The sequence below is a fragment of the Clupea harengus genome, chromosome 4 (assembly GCF_900700415.2).
Source record: "Clupea harengus chromosome 4, Ch_v2.0.2, whole genome shotgun sequence".
NCBI classification, from domain to species: domain Eukaryota; kingdom Metazoa; phylum Chordata; class Actinopteri; order Clupeiformes; family Clupeidae; genus Clupea; species Clupea harengus.
In genome coordinates, this window is record NC_045155.1 from 8,010,255 (window position 1) to 8,032,119 (window position 21,865).

Consider the following 21,865-nt stretch of genomic DNA (forward strand, 5'->3'; position numbering starts at 1 on the left):
ATCCATAATGCTCGCCCATTTATTATTCCATGTCTCCCAGTAAAGCAGTCTGATAGGCCAGTAAACTAACGGCAGGGTTTTGTCTCCATGTTGGCCAAGAGGGGGGAGGGGTTGCCAAAGAAGTTGGAGTTTTCAGTACTCTGGCCGTGAGCTCAGCGTCAGGTTCAGGTTCCAGGGAGCCTTGTCTGGGAGCTACTGTTCAGCTGGAGCAGCCTGCACTAGCCACCCACCTCAACCCAATTTACAGCCTTCCTCCGCAGACGCATTTAAAAACCGCAGCCCTCTACATCTCCACTGTGAGCCATTATGTTGGGGAGACCCCCTAAAAAACACACACCCACCCACACACTCCCACTCCCACATACACACACATGCTATTCACACTCAACTCTCACACACGAAACCCAACAGCAGGGGAGCAAAACCGAAGCGGACAGCCACTTCCTCTTGCCCAGATGGGGACTTCCTGTCCGTCACCGAATCTCGGCCCACATATGGAAAGAGGCTCGGGCTTCCTGCCCTGGCTCTTAGCGAGTTCCTCCGACAGCCCACAATCAGGGCACCGCGACAACGGGAGCCTGTTCCCGAGCTAACTCCTCTGTGCCGTATCAAGTCGATTTCCTGCATGGATTCCTGCCTCCATCCATAAAACCAGACGGCACTGACAAATACTTGTTGTGTGTGTGTGGTTACAACAGGGGAAAAAAATGAGTGCCTACTTGTTACAGCCGCTTAAAAAAATAGTTTCTCCTTTACTCCCATTTCTAACTGGTGTCTCAACTGGGTTTGGTCCCTCATTGACCTCATTGTTGCAGCCTCTTAAAAACATTTGTGACCATAGCTTCTAGGAGGCTTCATGAATCGCTTTTTCATCAGGCCAACAGCAACAGCAGCCTGACTACGCTGTATACAGCTCCAGCACGGCAAATACTCACATTAGTGCCGGACTTCATGGGGTTGCCCAGGTCACAGCTGAGGTAGCGGGTCTGGTTCTCTGTCTCGTAGCTGCAGGTCAGCTGGGTCAGGCTCTGAGGGAAAGAGAGAGCTCCGGTTGAGAGCAACAGCCAAGATGAAGCACCAGCTGGTCATGAGTTCAACAACTAGTTAATCATGTTGTGGGGGGGTGTGGGTCTTCATTTCTGCTGGTGATGAGTTCAACAACTAGTTAATCATGTTGTGGGGGGGTGTGGGTCTTCATTTCTGCTGACTAGGCTTTTTCTCGTCTCATTCCTGTGGCGGCGCAACTTGATCATTTTAATGAGAAGCACAGATTAGGAGGAGTTCATTATTTTGGAAATCTTTTGAAACAGATCATAACTGTACAGGTCATAACTGCACATGGCAGCATGACAGCAGTCGTTCATTCCTTTTGATGCTTTCATCTTCTCAGGCCAAGTCTTTTTGCCCAGCCCAAAAACACAGCCACAGAAACACTATAAAGCCTCAATGTTATTCCTCTCTGTGCTGCTCATATGATTTTCGTCTAATGTCTAGAACAAGAATCGGTTGTACTCCGTTCAAGTGTTGAGCTAGGGAGGCTGAGCTTGATTGAAGCTCTCCACAGAACGTCATCAGCGGAGGGGAGAATAGGGACAGCATTCAAATCTCACCTCATTATTCCGGGCAATTCCGCTGTAGTCGGCTTCAGGGGGCAGGACCACGTGGAGTTCAGCCTCATAAGCTCCTCCTCCATCATTCTTGGCGTTGAAAGTCAGGGTCAGCGAGTTTTCATCACCCAGGTAGACTTCCTTCCTGTCCCTGTGGACCCACACCCACGCACACCATGAGGAAAGAAAAAAAAGATGTAGGTCAGTCTCACAAGGAAGTAACTGATTGCCAACAGGGTCAACGGTCAATTTGTTTGACTAAATTAACACAGTCAAGTGAGGTGCTGAGAGAAGACCTCTGCTTTTTTGGAAAGCACTCATGGAGTTTTTGGGGATTTTTTCATAGCAATTATCACCCGGCCTCCCTCCTGTTGTTAACCTATGGGGAGCCATTCATCATGTGCTATTGCGAAGCACTGCGCTTATTTAAAATAATGACTTCAAAAATGTGCCAACTTTCACGTTTGTTTTTAATGAGCGTCTCTATGATTCGCTTCGCTTTGCATTACCCTTGGCCTAAACTCCAGAGGAGTGTGTTCTCCGAGGCAGAACTACGTGCTCTACATATCAGGCAGATTTAGAGCTGGGATGTGACCCAAATGGCAACCGGGAGATTCATCTCAGGAAACAGCCGCCCCCCTGTCCCCCCTTCCCCACTCCCTACGTCCCCTTTCTCCCTGTCCCACTCCAAAAAGGGAGGACAAAAAAAAAAACGTTCTTTTCCAATGTAGCGGTAAAGTCATACATGGAGTGGAGCAGCGACCAGGGCACCTCCTCTTTTCTCCACCTTTCCCACTCCCACTCACTCGCTTTTTCCTCTTTCTCCTTCTCCCACTCCTGCCCTCCCCTTCTCTCTTTCCCTCCCTTTGGCTTTCTACCGACCCCTCGAACACAATGTGAAATTCCATACGAGGGCCACACAGACGCTTCCAATTACACCCTGGCCTCGTAAAGCACCGGTGCACCAGGGAGGCAGCGGCGCAGTGCGGGCCCGTGCTCCGAACACAGGCCGAGGCGGCACACACTCCTATGGTCATCGCACGTTCCGAATCGCAGCGAAAGCAAACAGTGCAGAGAGAAGCTCAGGCCACACGCCCCCCCGGGCCACTTGTGCAACCCATGATGTGTGTCTTGGCAGCCATGAGATCTGTGTGTGTGTATGTGTGATGGTGCAATGAGGGTGGAATGATGATTGCAAATACGCAGGGGACATATGGGGGCTGATCATTTTCTCATGCTACTACAATAACACTCACATTTTCAGTGTGATAGGACTTGCAAACACCAGGCCTACCCATTCAGTGGATAGCCTATTTTTTCAGCATTTCATGGTCCCTCTACCCATCAGGTTCAGGGCCACGAAACGATACTGAAGCTCTAATATGACTGAAATGATTACGGAGTCCAAAAAACGCAAATAAATATCTGCAACCTAATGAGAGGGCAGAGAGCAGGAGAGAGTACAAGCTGTTATTTTTGTGTAAAATACCCACAAATCTCTGAAATGAAAGTGTGTTTGGGGCACTGGGAGGGCTTCGGGGGAAGAGGCGGGCCGAGAAGGCACTGGCACAGACAAGCAGCTGAATTTTCCAAACTGATGTCTTTCATCTCCACCCCGCCCACTCACCCTGTCTTATTTTCCACAGAGCCCAGACGGCCAATCCCAGCACCTGCGGCACGGCCCCCCTTCCTGTTTTCTCCCATGTGGAAGAGGATGTTCCCACTCCAAGTGCGCTAGGCTACCCTGTCGGTATATGTTTGTGTGTGTGTGTGTGTGTGTGTGTGTGTGTGTGTGTGTGTGTGTATGCATTTGCATACACAGCTGTATAAGTGTTTATGTGCATCTGTGCGTATGGCTGGACAAACTCTCCCTCCCTCAGTGTGTGTGTGTGTGTGTGTGTGTGTGTGTGTGTGTGTGTTCACCTGGGGCCATTTTGGCCCCTGACAGGCCACTTTGTTCTTCCACCAAACCAGAAGGTTGTAATGTGTTTATTTATCTAACCAAGCATTGGCAGGGCCTCCCCAATCTCCCCTGTAACCCGAGGCTACGCTCTCACCCACGCGCCTGTCAAGGCTGACAATTGCTTGCCCTCACTCCCTTAATGAGCACTACTTAAAACATCCCTGCACTTCCCCATGGCCCTGTGGGAGATGAGAGAGGGCAGCAGCTTAGCCTAGCGAACTTACCCCACCACTGTCAGCTTCAGGTCAGGGACGCAGATGTTGTCCTCCCCACAGTCCAGCAGAATCTGAGCCTGAAAAAGAGGAAGAACAGGTGAGTAGCGTTTCAGAGAGAGTGTGTGTGTGTGTAAGAGAGAGAGGGGGAGGGAGTGAGAGTAAGAGAGAAAGAGAAGAGCAGTAAGAAGAGTGATGCTGGCAGCTGAGACATAGGGAGGCCCACACCACTAAGAGAGGTCCATCTGCAGGATCTGAGGATAAAGAGATTTAAGAGGGAAATAGGTTTTCTTCTCCTTCTCCCTCTCCCTCCAGTTGACAGATCCTGAAAGAATTCAGCTATTGAGTGAAACCGCCAAAACAAAACTGAGGAACATGTCATGAATTTACTAATGGACTCCATCTCTCTCATGTTCATGTAGAGAAAGGAGTGTGGCCACCAAGTCGAAACTCAATGCAGGCATTTCAACATTGATTCCTCCCTGCAGTGGAGTGTGTGTGTGTGTATTGGTATATGTGAGAGAGGGAGAGAGAGAGAGAGAGCGAGTTACTTAGCAAGAAAATGAGAGAGAGGAACCTGCCATCGCGTCCACAGAGCCACCAGAGGCGGCCGGGAGCATCCACATCACAGCAGGCCTGTGGCCCACCGCTCCCTCACCACACACTCACCGCACGCGACGCCACCCAACACACCACACATCAAATCACTCACAGGGCAGAGAGAGAGAGAGAGAGAGAGAGAGAGAGAAAGAGAAAGAGAGAGAGATTCTGAAAAAGAAACTAGATACAGCCAACTGAGTGACAGGAATGGACAGCAAGAGTAAGTGAGGAATTGTTGTTTCCTGTTCCGTGTCTGAGAGCAAGAGAGATGGTGCTGACTACAGGGTTCTGAAGATCGGACAAAACAGAAGCCAAATTGTAGAATGTCAACCAATAACATAGAGAGCAAAATCAAATATCGCAACTTAGGAAAAAAACAAAAATGGGAAACACTGGCAAAGCCTCACCATGCAATCCCAAATTGCTTCCGCGTGTAATTCCAGTGCAGTGGGGCCGGCGACGCGGGATGACGGTGAGGATAAGAAATAGCAAGTGGGAGATTAGAAAGAGCACCCAGCTCTACCCTGTCATTAAGGAGCCCAGGGGCTCTAATTAGCCAGCGGGGAGACGCGGGCCGTGGGGGCTGCCTCCTGCCCTGCCTGCAACCTCGGGTTGAGAGCGAGCCTTATTTAGGCTCATCCCTGCCACTAAACAACAACATCAACAACAACTGGTGACCCCGGCGGTGCTCACAGTGAGCCATACTGTACACACAGCAACTAACATTAGCTCTAGCAACTAACAACTGTTTTGACTGCAAACTACTGTACAGTAGAACATGGTACTGAGAAAGTGCTTGTTGAATCATGTATTGGACCTGACCCTTTGCAATGACTAACCCACAAAAGATGGGTGGTTGGTAAACACATTGTCCTGGAGGGCAACGACATCAAGGAGCGATCACTGGACCTGACTGACGAGAGATGAGTGCAGTCATCTAGGGGCTAAATTAGTAATTGCCCACCAGTGTTTTCAAGGGTGGTTTCCCCAAGTGAATAATGTTTTGATATTTAAAGAGAAAGTATGCAACAATTTGCCACTTTTTAAAGCATGATTTCTATAGGCAACAAGTACTGGTATCATCTTCGAATAAAATGTCATGGTATAACGCTTCCTGTCATTCCAACTAGCCACGGAGGCTATGCACTATGCAGTTCTGTGATTCAGGTCGGATCACCCTGAAAATGTAAAAAACGCTTTCACAGCACGACATCGCCAACTAGATCACCAAAATACATGAGATCACATGCTAGCAAGCCTTTTATCAGTGCAAACTGTGCCGTTGTTGGTGTTTATAAGGATTTTGCCTTCTCGGTAGTTATTGCCAGTTTTTGACCAAAACTCCTAACTGCTGCTTTAACATATACTTCTGTCTCACACTAAAACTGCAAATCAAAAGTGTGGCAAGTTTCTGTTTTCTGACTTATGTATTTGCATTTTTTGGAGAGCTATAAGGAAAGCGTCTAAATACATTGTTAAGCCACACTCTCTGTGTAAAACTAAAGTCAGCTCCAGCTGTGTGTCTCGTCCCAGAGGGTGACGCAGTCTGCTGTTGCCAGTCCTCCTCGGAGCGTGAGCCAGACCTGAGCCTCGCCACATGGCACCCCCCCCCCCACCCTAACCCCCGTCCCGTGTGGGCAACACCAACAGGTGGGCAACACCAACAGGTGCCACACAAAGGCCCCTGTTATGGCTCCACCATTTCCTTCTCCGCATGTACACCGGGTTCCTCTTTACCATGACCCGTGAAGGCCAGGTGGATTATGGCTCCAGCACACAGCAAGCCCACAGAACCAGAATCAAGCCCCAACACCACCCCCAGCCTCAGCAGATGGTTTCCTGGAGCGCTTTTCCAGGGCCTACACAGGACCCCTCTGGGGGGGCCACGTATCCCATGGGGTTGGCAGCGGCAGTGAGAGCAGCAGCAGCAGCAGCAGCAGCAGTCCACCACATCTGTGCTCTGAGGGGAGCGGTGAGAGGAAGCCAATGAGAGGGTTCTCATCGGGCTCCAGGGGGATTATGACGGGTCGGAGCTACGCGCAGGGACTCCCCCCGGTGTTATTGTGCCAGAAAAAGTTTCAGTGTGGAGGTTTCTGCCTGTCGCTCCAGCACACACACACACACACACACACACACACACAAAAAAAAACACAAACACACACACACACACACAAACACAAAAAAAAACCACAAACACACACACACACACAAGCACACACACACTCAGACATATGTGGTGTGGTAGAACAGTTAAGCGCAGCCCAGACGCTGCACCCGGTCTGTAGGCTGCTCCAGGGGGGAAGAAGATGGGGCAAAATCCCAACAAATCCCAAACAGATGGCACAGGGCCCCACCCAAAATAACTACTGTTATTTCTGTGTTCATATGCATGTGTCTGTGTGCTTCCACACGCATATGTGCATGAATGACATTTGTGTGACCATGAATGTGAGTGTGTGTGTGTGTGTGTGTGTGTGTGTGTGTGTAGGGGGGGGGGGGGGGGTAAAGTAGAGAGACAAAGCATTTGAGTGTGAGCACTCTACACACGTGCAGTCTCGTGAACCGCACTTCACTGCTCCGAGCACAATTCCTAGTGGGACTATGAAAAGCTCTCCACCATACATGCTTAGCATAGTCCAGGTTCAAACTGCTTTCCAGACCCTCTGGAGGACGGCCCAGATGTGTGTTTTAGGAGGTGGAAGGAAGGCCACCTCAGCCTCAGAGCGGGGATGTGGGGGTCTGTGTAAAATCATGGAGCTATGGGCCAGTCACAGCATCCAGTGGTTATACCAATATCCTCAACTGGGCTGAATTAGGACAAGTTTTCTTTCCAACAAACAAACAAACAAACAAGTCCATGTGAGCAGGGTTTTGTTTTAGTGTTTAGTGGCAATAACAAGGGCGTGAGCTGTGTGAACATTAACATGACTGGCTCAGATGATTTTTCTGATCTGTGATCAGTGATGGGCATGGTGACATGTACCTTCTGCTCGATCAGCTCCGTGGTCTGGTAGTTGAGGATGGGTCTGAGGCCGTGTTTGTCGCTTGCCGCCTGTGGGTCTAGACTGAAGTTCAGCGCCACATAGATGGCCGATAGCTTGTCCCGGAACTCCTTCTCATCCTGCACACCAGTCCAGAGAGAGAGAGAGAGAGAGAGAGAGAGAGAGAGAGAGAGAGAGAGAGAGAGAGAGAGAGAGAGAGAGAGAGAGAGAGAGAGAGAGAGAGAGAGAGAGAGTGAGTAAGTGAGTGTGTAAAGGAATACAGTGGAGGAGATAGAAGCAAAGACACAGGAAATAGGGGAGACATAGTATGCTCCTCAATCAGGAAGAACAGAACTGTTGTTTCTGCTGCAGAAGGATTCCTGTTGTTCAGCTGGAGCGGTGCTGAGTAACAGCAGAGCCAAAGTCAATGGGTTCGGTTCCATGGAAGCACGCACACAAAATGAATGTGTCTGTTTACTGTACAGGGAAGTCTCTATGGGTAGAATGTAAGAGCTAGATTACACATCCAACATTTCTGTCCTCATTTTGCACGTCATTGGAAACGGTTTCTCTGCACCTGTGGGGGTTTGTCTTGGAGGCTTGTACTCTGAGCCTCCTGGCTCTGTGCTCTGGATGCACAGTTTGTTCTGAGGCTCAGAAGAGATGGTGCGCTACAGAGATGTGTGCTGAGAGAAAGAGGGAGGGGGGAGTGCTACTGACCCGCAGGTAGATCTTGGTTTCGTGACAGTGGCGGGCCCCATTGGGCACAGTCAGGCTCCGGATGAGAGAGGGCTGCTGGGAATCCACGAAAAGAGCTCTCCGCACGGCGCCCTTCTGCTTCTGACGGTCCAGCTGCACCTCCACACGGAACACTGCAGGGCACAAACACACACACACACACACATATTCAAACAACCACATACATTCATGCAAAGAAAGACATACAAAACACTGTTAAGCAACATCTGTTGAGTCATTTCTTACAACAACCCGTGCTCATAATGAGAACCTCTGGCATTTACACGTTTGCAGTTTTCACAGGCACGCCCTGAAACGGTGCCAGGTACAAGTAATGAGCGACAGACACTCTTGTGTGTACGTGAGACTATGTGTGTACGGCACTGTACGTGTTTACTGGTTGCTGCTCGACTCAGCTCAGCTCCGCTTGGTCACAAGGGTCAAACACGTGGCCACAGCTGGGCTGTCGGGGCCGAGTCATTACAGCCTAATTACATTACAGAGCTCCGGAGGAACAAAGGGAGACCCAGCCGAGGAGGACAAAAGCTAATAAAAGAGGGATAAGGACGGATGGGCTCACAATGGGGACTCATTACGGGGAGCTCACCTCGCCTCCATTCACGTCTTTATTTTTGCTCTACAGTTAGATTTTGCTGTAAGAGCATTTGCTGTGAATGTGGTAGCACTGTGCGACTGACTGCATGGAGATTTACTGAGGTGCTCTGATGAGTTTATGTGACAGCGAGTGGAGAGGCCTGACAAAAGGAGCGAAATTGGGAGCAGATGTTCGCTTGTCTTCTGGCTCACCTAGTTTGTCTGGGAGGTGCTTTCCATTGGCTAGCAGGCAGAAGCTGAGGTTGACACTGTTGGGAAGGAGATAAAGACAAGATGAGACACGCAAACAAACTCTGGACAGTGAAGGACACAGGCTTGAAACTAACACACACACACACACACACACACACACACACACACACACACACACACACACACACACACACACACACACACACACACACACACACACACACACACACACACACACACACACACACACACACACACACACACACACACACACACAGCCTGTCCAGTGGCCCAAGTCAGCACTTGCCTCTTCACTCTCTTCTGTTACATGGTGTGAATATGAGATAGGCCTGGGATAGCATCACGGCATATTATAGAATAATTGATAATGCTGGGCAATGGCATCTGAGGACTGCTGCTGCCTGCCAAGAGAATTAAGCAGCTCAATCTCTCCTCTCACACTTCTCTCTCTCCCCCCCTCTCTCTCTCGCTTCTCCCTATCTCTCTCCCTCTTTAATTTCTCCTTCACCCCCCCCCCTTTCTCTCTCACGGAGAGAGTGAAAGTGAGAAGACTCTCATGTTTCTCAGCAGGCTGATGAATGTGGGTTCTGGGAGAGGCGGCTGTGTTCCCCTGACTCCCATGACATCAGCGCAGCACCACAGCCAGCCGTGTAATCTCTCTCCCCTGCATATAGCCACGACTACAGCCATGTCAAATAACCACAAGCCGTGAAAATATGAGAAGAACAGAAGAGAGCAACACAGAAGAACCAAAGACCAAAACTAAGGTGGACGGGAATTATAAAGATCAGATCAACGATATTAATTAAGGACCTGATCAGAAGAGAGGGAGCAGTCAGAGAAAGAGAGAACTGCATACAGAACAACCAAGAATAAAAGAAGGAAAGACCAAATTGTTCAGGAGGTTCCCTAGAGTGATTGAACGTACACTCCTTTCACATGGATAAAAGTGTTTGTACATGCACAACCCGACGTCTGCTGATGTTTCCCAGCTGTGTTCCACCGCTTAACAATATTTCATTCAAAGCCATGGCAAGTTCTCCTCACCCCTTCTCTCTCTCTCTCTCTCTCTATCTCTCCCCCTCCCTCTCTCTCTCTCTCCTACCAAACTATCCAATCTCCCATTGCCAGGCAACGCAGCATAATCAAGACACATGTATACACAGGAGTTTCCTTTGACAGTAAGAGTGCGGACATGAGAGGGGCGGCCTCATGGCCTCGCCGCAGCTCCCTTCCTTTCTTCCTCCCCCACTCCTCCCAGGAGAAGGAATTCCTTAGGACACACATTTCAAAAACATGGCATGACGGTGGAAAGGCTACATTTCACGCTCTAACAGGCCACAGCGTCTTAGCATGTCCGTTCCACTCAGCGCCCTCCCAACAAAAGCTCTGAGAAAAGCGTTGAGACTGGGCTGGGCTAGGCCAGCATCGCATCTCTATCTCCCTCTCCCTCTCTCTCTTTCTTTCTCTCTCTCTATCTCCCTCTCCCTCTCTCTCTTTCTTTCTCTCTGTCTCCCTCTCTCTCCCTCTCTCTCTCTCGCTTACACACAGTGGGACAAGAGGGAGCATCGGGTCCCTGATTGGACTGCTGTGTTAATGAGAGGGCGAGGAGTTTACCACACCCTCACGGTCGCAACTCAACTCAACTGCTGCTCAGCATTCCTTGTTTGTTGTCATCGCTGTTGCCATTTTATGAGTTTTAATTTCCTGTCCGGCAGTGCCCTGCCCTGTGAGTGTCAACACTCTGCATCGCCAAACCAAAACAAAGAGCGTAGAGGCCAGACATAACAGACGGTGCTGATGGGGTTTTCCTGATGACAGAGGGGGTGGGGTGTGATGAGGGGGGTATAGTTCGGCACTCACCAGGAGACTGCAATGCTATCGTTGCCACGGGTGATGACGCAGTGCTTTTCCTCTGGGTTAATCATGGCTGGGTGGACCAGCAGGGACACGCTGGTGTTGACAATGGGGCGACCTCTGGACATGGGTGAGAGAGCACAAGGGACAGCAATCAGAAATATAAACACGTCTTCAGTTTGTGAGAAATGCAATAGTTTGTTAATGCCGATCTTGTGCTGCAAGATGAATGTCAGAAGAGATGTATGAACTACAGTGATGTAGCATACCTGTACACTACTGCCTGGTCAGCTCCAAATGCTCCCACAATGAGATCTGTTGGGAAGAAATAAAATCAATTAGAAAGGCACTGCTATCACATCCACACTACTAAATCATTTACAGTGCGTAAAAATACAAGTTGGGCCTTAAAATGTCCCTACTAACCTGGGTAGCCATTCATATCCAGGTCTTTGTTGCCACGAAGGGTGAAGCCAAAGCTAGCAGGTATTGTGGTAGATGCCCACTGGCCTGAAATCACCTGAGAGGGTTTGTCCTGTAGCCCTCCACTGTGTCCATTGTAGATTTTAACTACTCCCTGTTTGTCCTCCCCTCCAAACGGGCAGCCAATGGCAACATCTGAAAAAAAAACAGTACAGCAAATTAGAAAATGGATGGAGAAGAGGTAGGTGAAAGTAGATGAAAGCATAGGAGGAGAAGAATCAAGAAAAGAAAAGAAAAGAAGACTTGACATGAAAAAAGAAACCCGTCCCTCCTCACCATTGAATCCGTCCTGGTTGAGGTCTCCGAGCGGTGCGATGGAGCTGCCGAAGCGAGCGTACACCTCTGTGCCGGTGAGGTGCGGCAGCTGGGGCTGCAGGTCCAGCAGGCCTTTCTGCATGTACACGTACACACGCCCCCTCTCCTCCAGACGCCCGTCTGTGTCCAATATCATAAACATGGGCGCTCCCACCAGCAGATCCATCCGCCTGATGACAAACCAGCGGAAGTCAGTGTACAACACACACACACACAACAAACATAAATCCCACTAAACATAGAAAGTAAGTCAATACCTAGATGCCCAAACACTCTCTAACTGGTGGCTGGTAGTTGTTAGGTAGTTACTCACCCGTCATTGTTGATGTCAGTGGTAGCCACAGAATATCCATAATATGACCCCATCTGCATAAATAATAAACAAATGTAGTAAGCATACATATATACACACACACATATACATACACTCTCTCATATCAATCAAATGTATACACATTATTATGAAACAGTAAAACATTTGAGAAGGTCACAGGTTACAGTCATGAAAACATACAGTGTATTGTACTCTTGTATTGACTCTGGCTGGGTCAGACAAGGCTTCTAGTCTTTTGTTATGGAAATGTCACAATACACTGTTCCTCTACCCAGACAGTTGCATTTTAGTGGGAACCCAAACAACCTCTCCAGACTCCTTTAGTAAGCAAACAAGGAGGTTTTGATTATATTTACTCAGCTGAGGCAATCAGGATACACAAAAAAAAGTTACAAAAGAAAAAGAGGAAAAAAATGAAAAGAGAAGAAGGAAAAAGAAACATTGGTAAAAAAGCTGTGGTGCTCATTTGTGAAAATTGCCTCTGCACTTTTGCTTCAATTAGTGTGCTTTACTGCAAACCACAGAGGCCTCCGTGGCAGTTTGCAGAGGCTTGTAAAGGAAATGGTTTTGCTTATATCATCAGTGCGCTGCGCTGTGGGCACAAGCTGGTGGGATAAGGGGCTGGGCCGCGACAAAACACAGAACTACCAAAAAACCGCACGCACCCTTGTGACACAACGAAGATCGTGAGAGAAGACCGAGGAAGACTAACCTGTTCACCAGAGAAGGTCTTCACTTTAGTCAGGTCAGTGCCGTTCAGTATAGACACCTAAACATATGAGAAACGAGACAGGCTCTCATTGCATCTGCGATTTCACGAAGGCTGATCACACTGAAGGGCCAACAATGACAGAATAGCAGACTGAAGACAGCATGGAGGAGCAATGGAGGCAAATGATCTCAGTTCACATTTGCACAAACTACCTCTTCAAAACATCTTTTAATGACGGTTCTATCAGTCAATGTCATGCACTTATCACTTCATCTTCACAGCACTGCTCCTCCGTCCTACAGTGAATTAAATGGTCAGTAGAGGCTCCTTACCAAACCATGCAACCATTCTCCTTTTGGGATGCCAGCCACAAAATCTGGAAGGCAAAGAAAGCAGAGGGGGGAAAAAAAAAGAAGGGATCCATCAAATGGAAAATACATTAAAGAGTGGAAACATGGAAACGTCTGGAATCCTCAGTAACTGAGAATTACAGAATTCAGAACCTCTGCTCGTTTTTGGCCTTGTGTTTGATTTATACAATCACAATCCAACTGTGCGAGTATGTGGCGGCAGGGTTTACACCTTGAAATGATGTAGGAAGAAATGTGGCAGATGATGGTGTGGTGTGTCAGTGTTCGGGGACTGTGTGGGACTGTGTGGGTGTGCGTGCGTGCGTGTGGGTGGGTGTGCGTGCGTGTGTGCGTGTGTGTGTGCATGCCATCCCATGCTCATGCATACTGCATGTGCCAGTAAAGAAGCCTCACCTTCCACATTATCTTCTGTAAACTCTCCCGCTGTGACTGAGTAGCCTGCAAATAGAAGCAAATGCAGAACGTCAACACACACCGCATCTGTCAACCACAGACACTGCAGTGGCCAGTTGCATGGGATCTATCTGATAATGATAATTAGGATGTCTGATTGAGGATATATAAAACACACACAAACACATATATATATATATAATTAGGATTGCTTCTTGAGACTCATACCCATGTAGGTGTCATCATGGTAAACTGTCTGCTTGAGTTGCTTGGTCCGCATTTCTCCCTCCACTGAGGACAGGAAGTAGCCTGGATAATAAGCCTTGATTATCTCCTCCTTGACCGCTGCGATCACCTGACCTGATATAAACAAAAGAGAAGAAGGTTGGAATGTGAGGAAATGACACTGGAATGCTTACAACCATCTTGCTCCTGAAACTACACAATAGTAAATAGTATATTAAGATATGGTGTACCTTGCCAATAGTAGCTACCAGGTCCTCCCAACACCACCTTCCCATCCTGAAATATTGAAGAATTGAAATGAGTACTATGAGATGCCAGATCATTAGACCTCTTCCAGAATTTCTGAAATCTCATTGCAGAATCCATACCTTGGTGAAGTCGGCACTGAAGCCACCCTGACAGTACCCTTGGCCTGCCGGTCCAAACAATTCTGTCAGAGACACAAAACAAAAACAGTTGTGAAGGTTAAGGGAACGAAAGTCAGGGAACCATTACAGCCTTTCAATAACCGTACAAACATGTGAAGAGGCTCGGTGCAAAGTAAATGTTCATTGTGTATTATTCCTGGACACGATGCAATTGGAATGTACATAAAAGTCAGTATCTTTCAGCTGTCAGGAGTGTGACCGTCCACTGCCTACCTGTGCGACATGGAGCATACTCCACAAACTTGGTGAAGTTATTGACAGACAGGAAACAGGTTCCTGTGGAATCAACACGAGGTTCATCTTCCTTTGTTCTCCAGGAGTAGAGAGGGGCACAGGCCTGGAGTGGAGAGAGAGGGAGTGAGGAGAGTGTTAAATAATTCAGGGAGAGAATATCTGCTGCCGAAGGGCTCCTCTCACTCAGTTGGAGGAGAGTTGAGCCAACGCAATGGTTCAGATCTAGAAGAACATGAACAAAAACAAGAAAAGCTGGAGAGAGTGAGAAAGAGGACAGAGAAGAAGAAGAAGAAGAAGAAGAAGAAGAAGAAGAAGAAGAAGAAGAAGCAGCTTCTTCACAGTAATGAAAATACAGCTGAGGTGAACAGGGTGGAGATCCTGGGAGAGGTCATCATTACATCTGGAGCAAAGTAACCATGACAGAGAAATCCAGGTCACATCCTCCATAATCCACCCACAACACAACACCTGGGCTTTGATGTCATGGCCCTCATGACTGCTTGGCTTATCCAGAGGTTAGACCACCAACAACCTACTCGACCTTCAACTAATGACTCAAAGAAGCCCTGACACACAACCCATAACATGCAAGTCAATTTAGGGAACAGCTTCTTTTACAGGACTTAAACATTCTTGTTTTTCTAAACCTCACTCATATCCAGACTCATTTGAACCAAATGAGCTTATACACCTGTGTGAAAACTGACCAAAAGATTGTATTCAATATTTTTTTGCCTGTGCTGCCAGCTGACCTTGAACTACAGTCAACCACAGTTCAAGACCTTGAATGGAATTTCGTCTCTGTCTAGACAAGCGGCATGTAATACCTCCTACCCATCAGTGCACTCAGTGTGGTCTTACCAAGATCGTGTCGCCGTGGGAACGCACGGTTGCTCCAAACCACTGGTGTGACTTGAATTCCCCTTTTCTGTTTACATCCTTGATGGAGATGGTGCGAATGCCTAGGGCAAAAAGAAAGAAGATACAAGATTTTGTAGGATTAATTAACACGCGCACACACACACACTCTCAAATATTACTGTATCAGGTTCTCATCTCCATGAAAGCCTCAACACAGTAGGCAGTCCTCAACTCAGAACATTGAATTCCAATAAAAAAAAATAGAGAAATCAAAAAATGAGGTTAGTCAAAGATCCACAAAGGGAAGAACTTTCTGGAAGGTTCAAGGGTGTCAAGTTGTGACCTTCGGCAACCTGACTGCACCTCCCTCTTTCGTGACCTCTTGCGATGTCCATCTTGACCTCTATGTTTGTCCAGCCAGCTGACAGGATTCTCAGATTCGCAACATTTGAGAGGCATGAGAAAGACAGATGGCTATCGCGTTCAGCTGTGACATCTGTGACGCCAAACCAAAACCGACAATGTTTTCGAACTGGTCTAAAACAACGCCACCACAATGCAATATCAGCATTTCATGGAATGTCTGTCCGACGGAGACCGGAGTCCGGAGAGTACGAGTCCCACGCCTCGCTACAGACATCTGGGCCTGGAATGTCAACTCCATTTAGGAGCTCTCCTACACGTCCCTATGTGTTGACTTGTACATTTTCTCTGTACCAAGATCTATTGCCTTAACCTGTATTTGAAACACAGGCCCTGATAGATTCCTGACTACGGTTCATCACTGCAAGATCTCAGGTTGCACCACAATTACAAGCATGATGCAACCAAGGCCTGTGGTGGCGGGGCTGGGGTCTGGGATCTGGGGTAGGGAGAGGGATCAGAGGGCAGTCCGCAGGCCCTCAACCCAGCCAGAGCAGTACTGTAGTGGGGAGGGAAGATCCAGTCGGTGCCTGGGAGAAAAGAAAAAAAAAAAGAAAAAGAAAAAGAAAGTAGGGGGGAGACCCGTCCAAGGAAAACACACCGCTGGCAACGGCCAGCCATCTATCAGCTCTACAGCTAGTATACACATACACTCTTGATCTCTCTCTCTCTCTCTCTCACTCACTCACACACCCTTCCTTTCTGTCGATCATTCTCACTCACAGACAAACACACACTCACTTATTGGCTCTCTTTCTGTCCTCCACTCTGTCTTTCTTTTGTCTTTCTCGCTGTGTTCATTATCTCACACTCTCTCCTAAGTCTTTCATGTAACAGTTTATATTCCGGCCATTCATTCTCTTACACTCACACAGAGTAATGTAATTTCTTAGTTTCTTTTTGCCGATCACTTTTCTAGACTGACGGTCTATCTGTAAATTTGTCTTTCCTAGCTCTCTCTTTCTCTTTGATCCTTTAGTGAGGATTACGCCCCTCTAATAGCATTACGGAGGATGTGCTTCTCCATGGCCGCCTCCTGGCTTTTCCCTCCATTCCTCCCCTCTCCCTCTTTTCTCCTCTCACTCTCTCCTTCTCTCCCTGTGTGCCAAAGAAAAGAAAGCCCGTGTGTCTTGTGGGCAAACAGCAGTCTGGCTCCAATATGGATGTGCTTGACATGAAGAGAGAGACAAAAAAAGTTTGGATTATTATTTCCATGCGGACCTGGCCGTCGTTCGCTACACCCCGGTGTTGGGATAAGATGAGGGGAGCTTTTGGGTTGAGGTAGGGGCGGTGAAGATTTTGGCAGTAGGTCCTCTGTCTAAAAACACTGCGAGTAAAAATCAATTGAAGTGTCTGTGATAAGGCTCTTATTCAGTGTGGCGTGCATTCAGACGGCAGAATGACCTCTGGGAATGTCAAAAGGAAATGGTCTTGGGGAGTGCTATTTTTGTGACATTTTTATCAAGCCTTTTTTGGGGATTTTCAATTTTTTCAATCAAGGCTTGTATTCAAGAACAACAATAAAACTTTGGCCTTCGTTCAGCTTATCAGTCAATTGTGGTGTGCCAGTCCCACAGCGGGCAGACACGTTGTTGCTGGAGTTCACTGGATGGATGACAGGAGGGGCAGACTGGCATCAACGCTGGCACTCCCTCAGGGTCTTATGCCACCACGCGGCGCCACCGCACATCATTTTAATTGACGCTGCATGACACTGGTGGTCATGAAAAGCGCTTTTGGGGCCAGCATCACAGCCAGGAGTTGTTCTCAGGACAGTGGCTCCAGTCATGCAGACTGCCTGACTGCTCACTTGAGTGCTATGTTAAAAATGTAAAATAATAAAACTGAACAAGAAAGAAAAAATACAAACATTGCCTGCCTGCCTGCCTGCCTGCCAGCCCCCCCACCCCCATATCCCTCTCTTCTTTTTTCAATAATCCGATGTGAGTGATGTCTGGAAAAACGCTGGGCCTAAGGACAGGCCTCCCCCTCTAAACCCACTTCTCTGGGGAGTTGGAGGGCTCTGGAAGGGGGCAGGGGTCTGGAGCGCGTGCCTACATCTGCTTTGAACCGCGGCCGAAATAGAGCCATTAGCTGGGGGGGGGGGGGATCTAGATGGGTGTTGTGTGCACACTGGGGCAGGAATGGAGGGGAAGGCCAAGACAAATGGCTAAATTCAGTCATCACATCAGACGCCCCCAGGGACAAGCTGGCTGTAGAGGAAGGGGGAAGGAGGTCAGATGGGAGAGACAAGAGAGTCGGCTTTCCTCCTCGCTTTCTTCCTCCCTTGCGCCCTCTCTTTCTTCCTCCCTTGCTCCCTCTCTTTCTTCTTCTCTCTCCATCTCTATTCCCCATCTGTCTTGTTGCATTCTTTGTTTACGCAACTCTTCCTCCATCCATTTAAAGTCTTTCCCTCGCTCTCTTTCTAGTTATTTGTATCTCTCCCTGTCTCTTATCTCAATTGAGGGGGAAATGGCTAGATTGCTTTGGGATGTAGCAAAGAGGTTCCTCTCTGACCGTTGTGACCCAATTTATGGAAGTGCTGATGGTGGTCACGGGCAGTCATGGAAGACCTCACAGGCAGCCTCAGCTCTTCCTGAATGTGTATGTGTGTGTCTGTGTGAATATATGACTGAGTTTGTGTCTGCATATTAATGTATGTGTGTGGCTGTCTTTCATACACCTTAACCAGTATGAACAAATCGGTAAGGCAGTCATATCTGGGAAAATCTGGGAAGCACAACTCCCTAAAAACAACTGGTCCTGTAACCATCTTCAACGGATGAGATATATATGGGTCTTTTCCTAGTTATTGACATTTGAACATTAACCTTTGACAACTAGTATGGCACAACAGTATGTCAAGTGTCATTTAGTGTTAGTCTAATGAAGTTACACTTTCCATTTAGGGTATCGGGTATCAAATTAAAAGCAAAGCTGCTGCTGAACTGAATTAAGCGACACGCCTTATCGACAGACATTTTACACACAAAAGGGTGGTGACCAGAATGGGAAGGTTTCATTGACTCCCCACATATCTGTCTTGCCAAGCAAAATAAATGTTTATATTGCAGTTTGCAACAGGATGGTGATGGGAGGGACAGTGTATTCTGTGGTGCAAAGTGCCAAGAAGCACCAGTGTGGTTGTCTGCCCTGCAGTATCAGCACAGTTGGTAATTACCAAGAGTGCGAGGAGCCTTCAGATGACTAATTCTAACTTGATGGTCTCAGAACGTCCGTCTCATAAGCAGGTCCACTGGCTAATGAGTCTCTGTGCCGTAAGACGATTTATAGTTTTCAGTTACAGTTTCAACAACTGGCCCCTCAGGACTAAGTCACTTCCTACGGCCAGTAAACCCACTTTAAAAGACAGCATCTGTAAACCTATGAAAACGCTCAATTTACCCTCGTTTAAAAGAAACTCTAGTCCCAAGTATCCCCTCCAGCATTTGAGAGACGTCCCCCCTCTCTGAGCAGTCAAAAGGGTCATTTCATGTGGAGGCATCGACAGGCAGTCGAGGAGCCAGTGGAGCAGAACACCCTGCACAGGAACCGCTAGCTCTCCTCACCGGCTCCAGACACTATGAAGAACACCACTTAAAAAACAGGAACGGCACGTTGGCACTTAAGGTTCCCCCCTCCGTTTCCTCTTCGAAATCTCCTCTTCCATCAGACTTCACATGGCAGCTCTTGGGACAATGAAAGGTAAGGAGAGGTGACCCTGAGGGCACACCGACATGACAGGAAGTCCAAGGCGGGGTCGCTCGAGGAAAGGAACGAGTGTCTGTCAACAAAGGAACTGTTTGACTTGGGGAAGTAGAGGATGTGGTGCGCAAGCAACAGGTCTAATCCTTCAAGTGAGGCATTTAGTGATCAGGGTATCCCATTAACCATGGGATTGTTCAGCGAGAACAATACCTTACATCATTTGTGGCTGATGAAGGTTGACTGTGTGGGGATTGCTTCTGACAATTTAGGAGCCTGACCATCACAAACTACTGCTGCTTATATATAATAGTGGTAAGACCGATATGTGTATTTGAGACATTGTTTGTGTGAATGGATGTGAATTTGAACAGACAAATCGCAAACTTCAGCTGCTAACCAATCCAATGGTCAGTTTTGCCAAGTACTCTTTGCACAATGGCAGTATAGTGTGTAGGAGTGCACATGATAACCTCAAGACAATCTCGAGTCAATCCCATGCTGCCATGCTGTCCGTGTGTGCCAAGACTAACCTAACCTTTTTTAAACCAACTATTTATCACTTTTGTTAAGATAACCAAGGGCAGGCAAAGAAGTCAGAGAGCATTTTTTCTAAAGAGAGAAACAACAAAGAGTGTTAGAAGAAGTGAGGTATGGGAGGACAGCCTCTACACCCAAGGCCCATACCAGTATGGCAGAACAATAAACAATATGAGAAAAGGGGTGGGGGTATCATACCTTCATTATCAAACTCTATGCTGTTGCAGTCTGACTGGCCGGTGCTCCAGGGGCAGTAGAAGACAGAGCCACCCTGAGTGATGTTCACCTGACTGGTGTTGGCCTTGGGTGCTCCCACCACTACACTGACACTGCAGGAGGGAGAAACAGACACACACAAAACACAACAAGCGTCATTTACACACATACAAAATGTCATCCAGCATTACACCAACCATGTGTCAGAGTGCACTGAATCTTGAACTATCAACTATCGAGTCGATGATGGTGCTTAAAATTCATAAGGGAGATGTCACAGGATGTAGTGCATCATGAAACACCTTAGAGGCTCAAATTAAAAATGTGATAACGCTTGTTCAAACCACAAGCAATCTCACAGGAAAATATCACACAGTCAGTTATATTCATTGCATTTAAACGTATGACCTAAACAGGCAATCAAAATAAGAAGTTTTAGAAATGGCACATCAATTATTAAGCACCCTTGACTGTGACAAATTGAGCAAGACTCCTTCAGATGATAATGTTCTGTACAGGGATGGGTTACATAACACTGGGTGGCCATGAGTACTTGTTAGGTTCCCTGCTGGCAAACACGTGATGCACACTCCCAATGCATACACACATGCACACACACAAGCGCGGAGCCCCTGCGGGACTGAGTCAATGGGAAAACAAGGGAGCAGACCGACTAAGTGGAGTCACTGCTGTTTCCACAGCTGTGAGGGCAAGTCCCAGAGGAGTCACACACACAAACACACACCACTCACTCTCTCTTATACTATCTAAATAATACTTTGCTCTCTAACATAAGTGTAACTGCGGCATGGACACCCATGAGCACAGTGTGAACACATAGGCTGGTACTTCTGGTAGGCCTAAACTCAGAAACTCAGAAACACAGCCACAACCCTCCACTTCTAATCCTATCAAACTCCTCTTTCTCTCTCAGTCTCTCTTTTTCACTCTCTCACCCACTCACTCACTCACTCCCTACCCCCTCCCCAACCCGGCCGTCTGTCTGTCTTTCTCAGTTGTTTGGTGAGCAGCTCCCTCTTTCCCCCCACAGCCCCTGCACTTCTAATCTGAGTCTAATTTTCCAAGAGACGGCACGGATGGGTACAGCGCAGCCATGACCTCACTGTCTGTAAAATTACTATCATCTCTTTCCTGTCATTAAAGCTCAGGGAGAGAGAAGGGGAGAGATCAAGAGAGACAGTGTGTGTGTGTGTGTGTGTGTGTGTAAGGGCAGAGAGGGCACATGTGGAGAGTGGTGTGTGTGTGTGTGTGTGTGTGTGTGTGTGTGTGTGTGGCTGTCACAGGAAAAGCACACCCTTTTCCTGCCCCCTGGGGTCAGCTGCTGTGTTTACATTATGCCAGCTATATGTGGCACCCTTCACCCTCTCTACGGGCAGACCAATCTTCGCAGTGACCCGTTTCAGCTGCGCGTTGACTAAATAGAGCACATAGTGAGGAGCGAAAATTACTTTTTAAAAATAGTACCCCCGTATCTACTGGTCGTACATGCCTGCAGCTGTCACTGAAGCAGAGATGCTGAGTGCTAGGTCTTCCCTCAGTTAAATTTGTATGGAAATACAAGAACGTACTTCAAGATTATTATTTTTTTAATAATAGGGACAGAATCCATACATCAGTAGTCCATTGCGAACTGGGTACCATTTTCATTTCTTTCCAAATATGGTGAAACAGTCAGAGCAGACGCACCTGTGCTAGACTCTTCTGAAGTCTGTCTCTGTGTACAGTATAAAAAAAAACACAGGTAAAATGGGCACAGTGGGGCGGTTTGAAGCTCGACCGTTTGGATGAGCCCTCTGG

The 21,865-nt window shown here is 47.8% G+C and overlaps 1 protein-coding gene across 1 annotated transcript in view; it reads right to left on the reverse strand.

The window, feature by feature from the left end:
• LOC105906789 (integrin alpha-5-like) overlaps window positions 1-21,865 on the reverse strand; it is a 44,033-nt gene that overhangs the window by 10,840 nt on the left and 11,328 nt on the right. The window contains exons 2-21 of the mRNA XM_012834984.2: window positions 20,030-20,160; window positions 15,164-15,264; window positions 14,282-14,405; window positions 14,009-14,070; window positions 13,871-13,916; window positions 13,623-13,754; window positions 13,395-13,439; window positions 12,963-13,006; window positions 12,631-12,687; window positions 11,898-11,950; window positions 11,546-11,754; window positions 11,213-11,404; window positions 11,056-11,101; window positions 10,793-10,906; window positions 8,909-8,964; window positions 8,084-8,235; window positions 7,366-7,503; window positions 3,795-3,862; window positions 1,611-1,758; window positions 936-1,028 (exon numbers count right to left, since the gene is read on the reverse strand). Coding sequence (XP_012690438.1) covers window positions 936-1,028; window positions 1,611-1,758; window positions 3,795-3,862; window positions 7,366-7,503; window positions 8,084-8,235; window positions 8,909-8,964; window positions 10,793-10,906; window positions 11,056-11,101; window positions 11,213-11,404; window positions 11,546-11,754; window positions 11,898-11,950; window positions 12,631-12,687; window positions 12,963-13,006; window positions 13,395-13,439; window positions 13,623-13,754; window positions 13,871-13,916; window positions 14,009-14,070; window positions 14,282-14,405; window positions 15,164-15,264; window positions 20,030-20,160 — 2,011 coding nt within the window. The remainder of the gene's footprint in view (window positions 1-935; window positions 1,029-1,610; window positions 1,759-3,794; window positions 3,863-7,365; window positions 7,504-8,083; window positions 8,236-8,908; window positions 8,965-10,792; window positions 10,907-11,055; window positions 11,102-11,212; window positions 11,405-11,545; window positions 11,755-11,897; window positions 11,951-12,630; window positions 12,688-12,962; window positions 13,007-13,394; window positions 13,440-13,622; window positions 13,755-13,870; window positions 13,917-14,008; window positions 14,071-14,281; window positions 14,406-15,163; window positions 15,265-20,029; window positions 20,161-21,865) is intronic.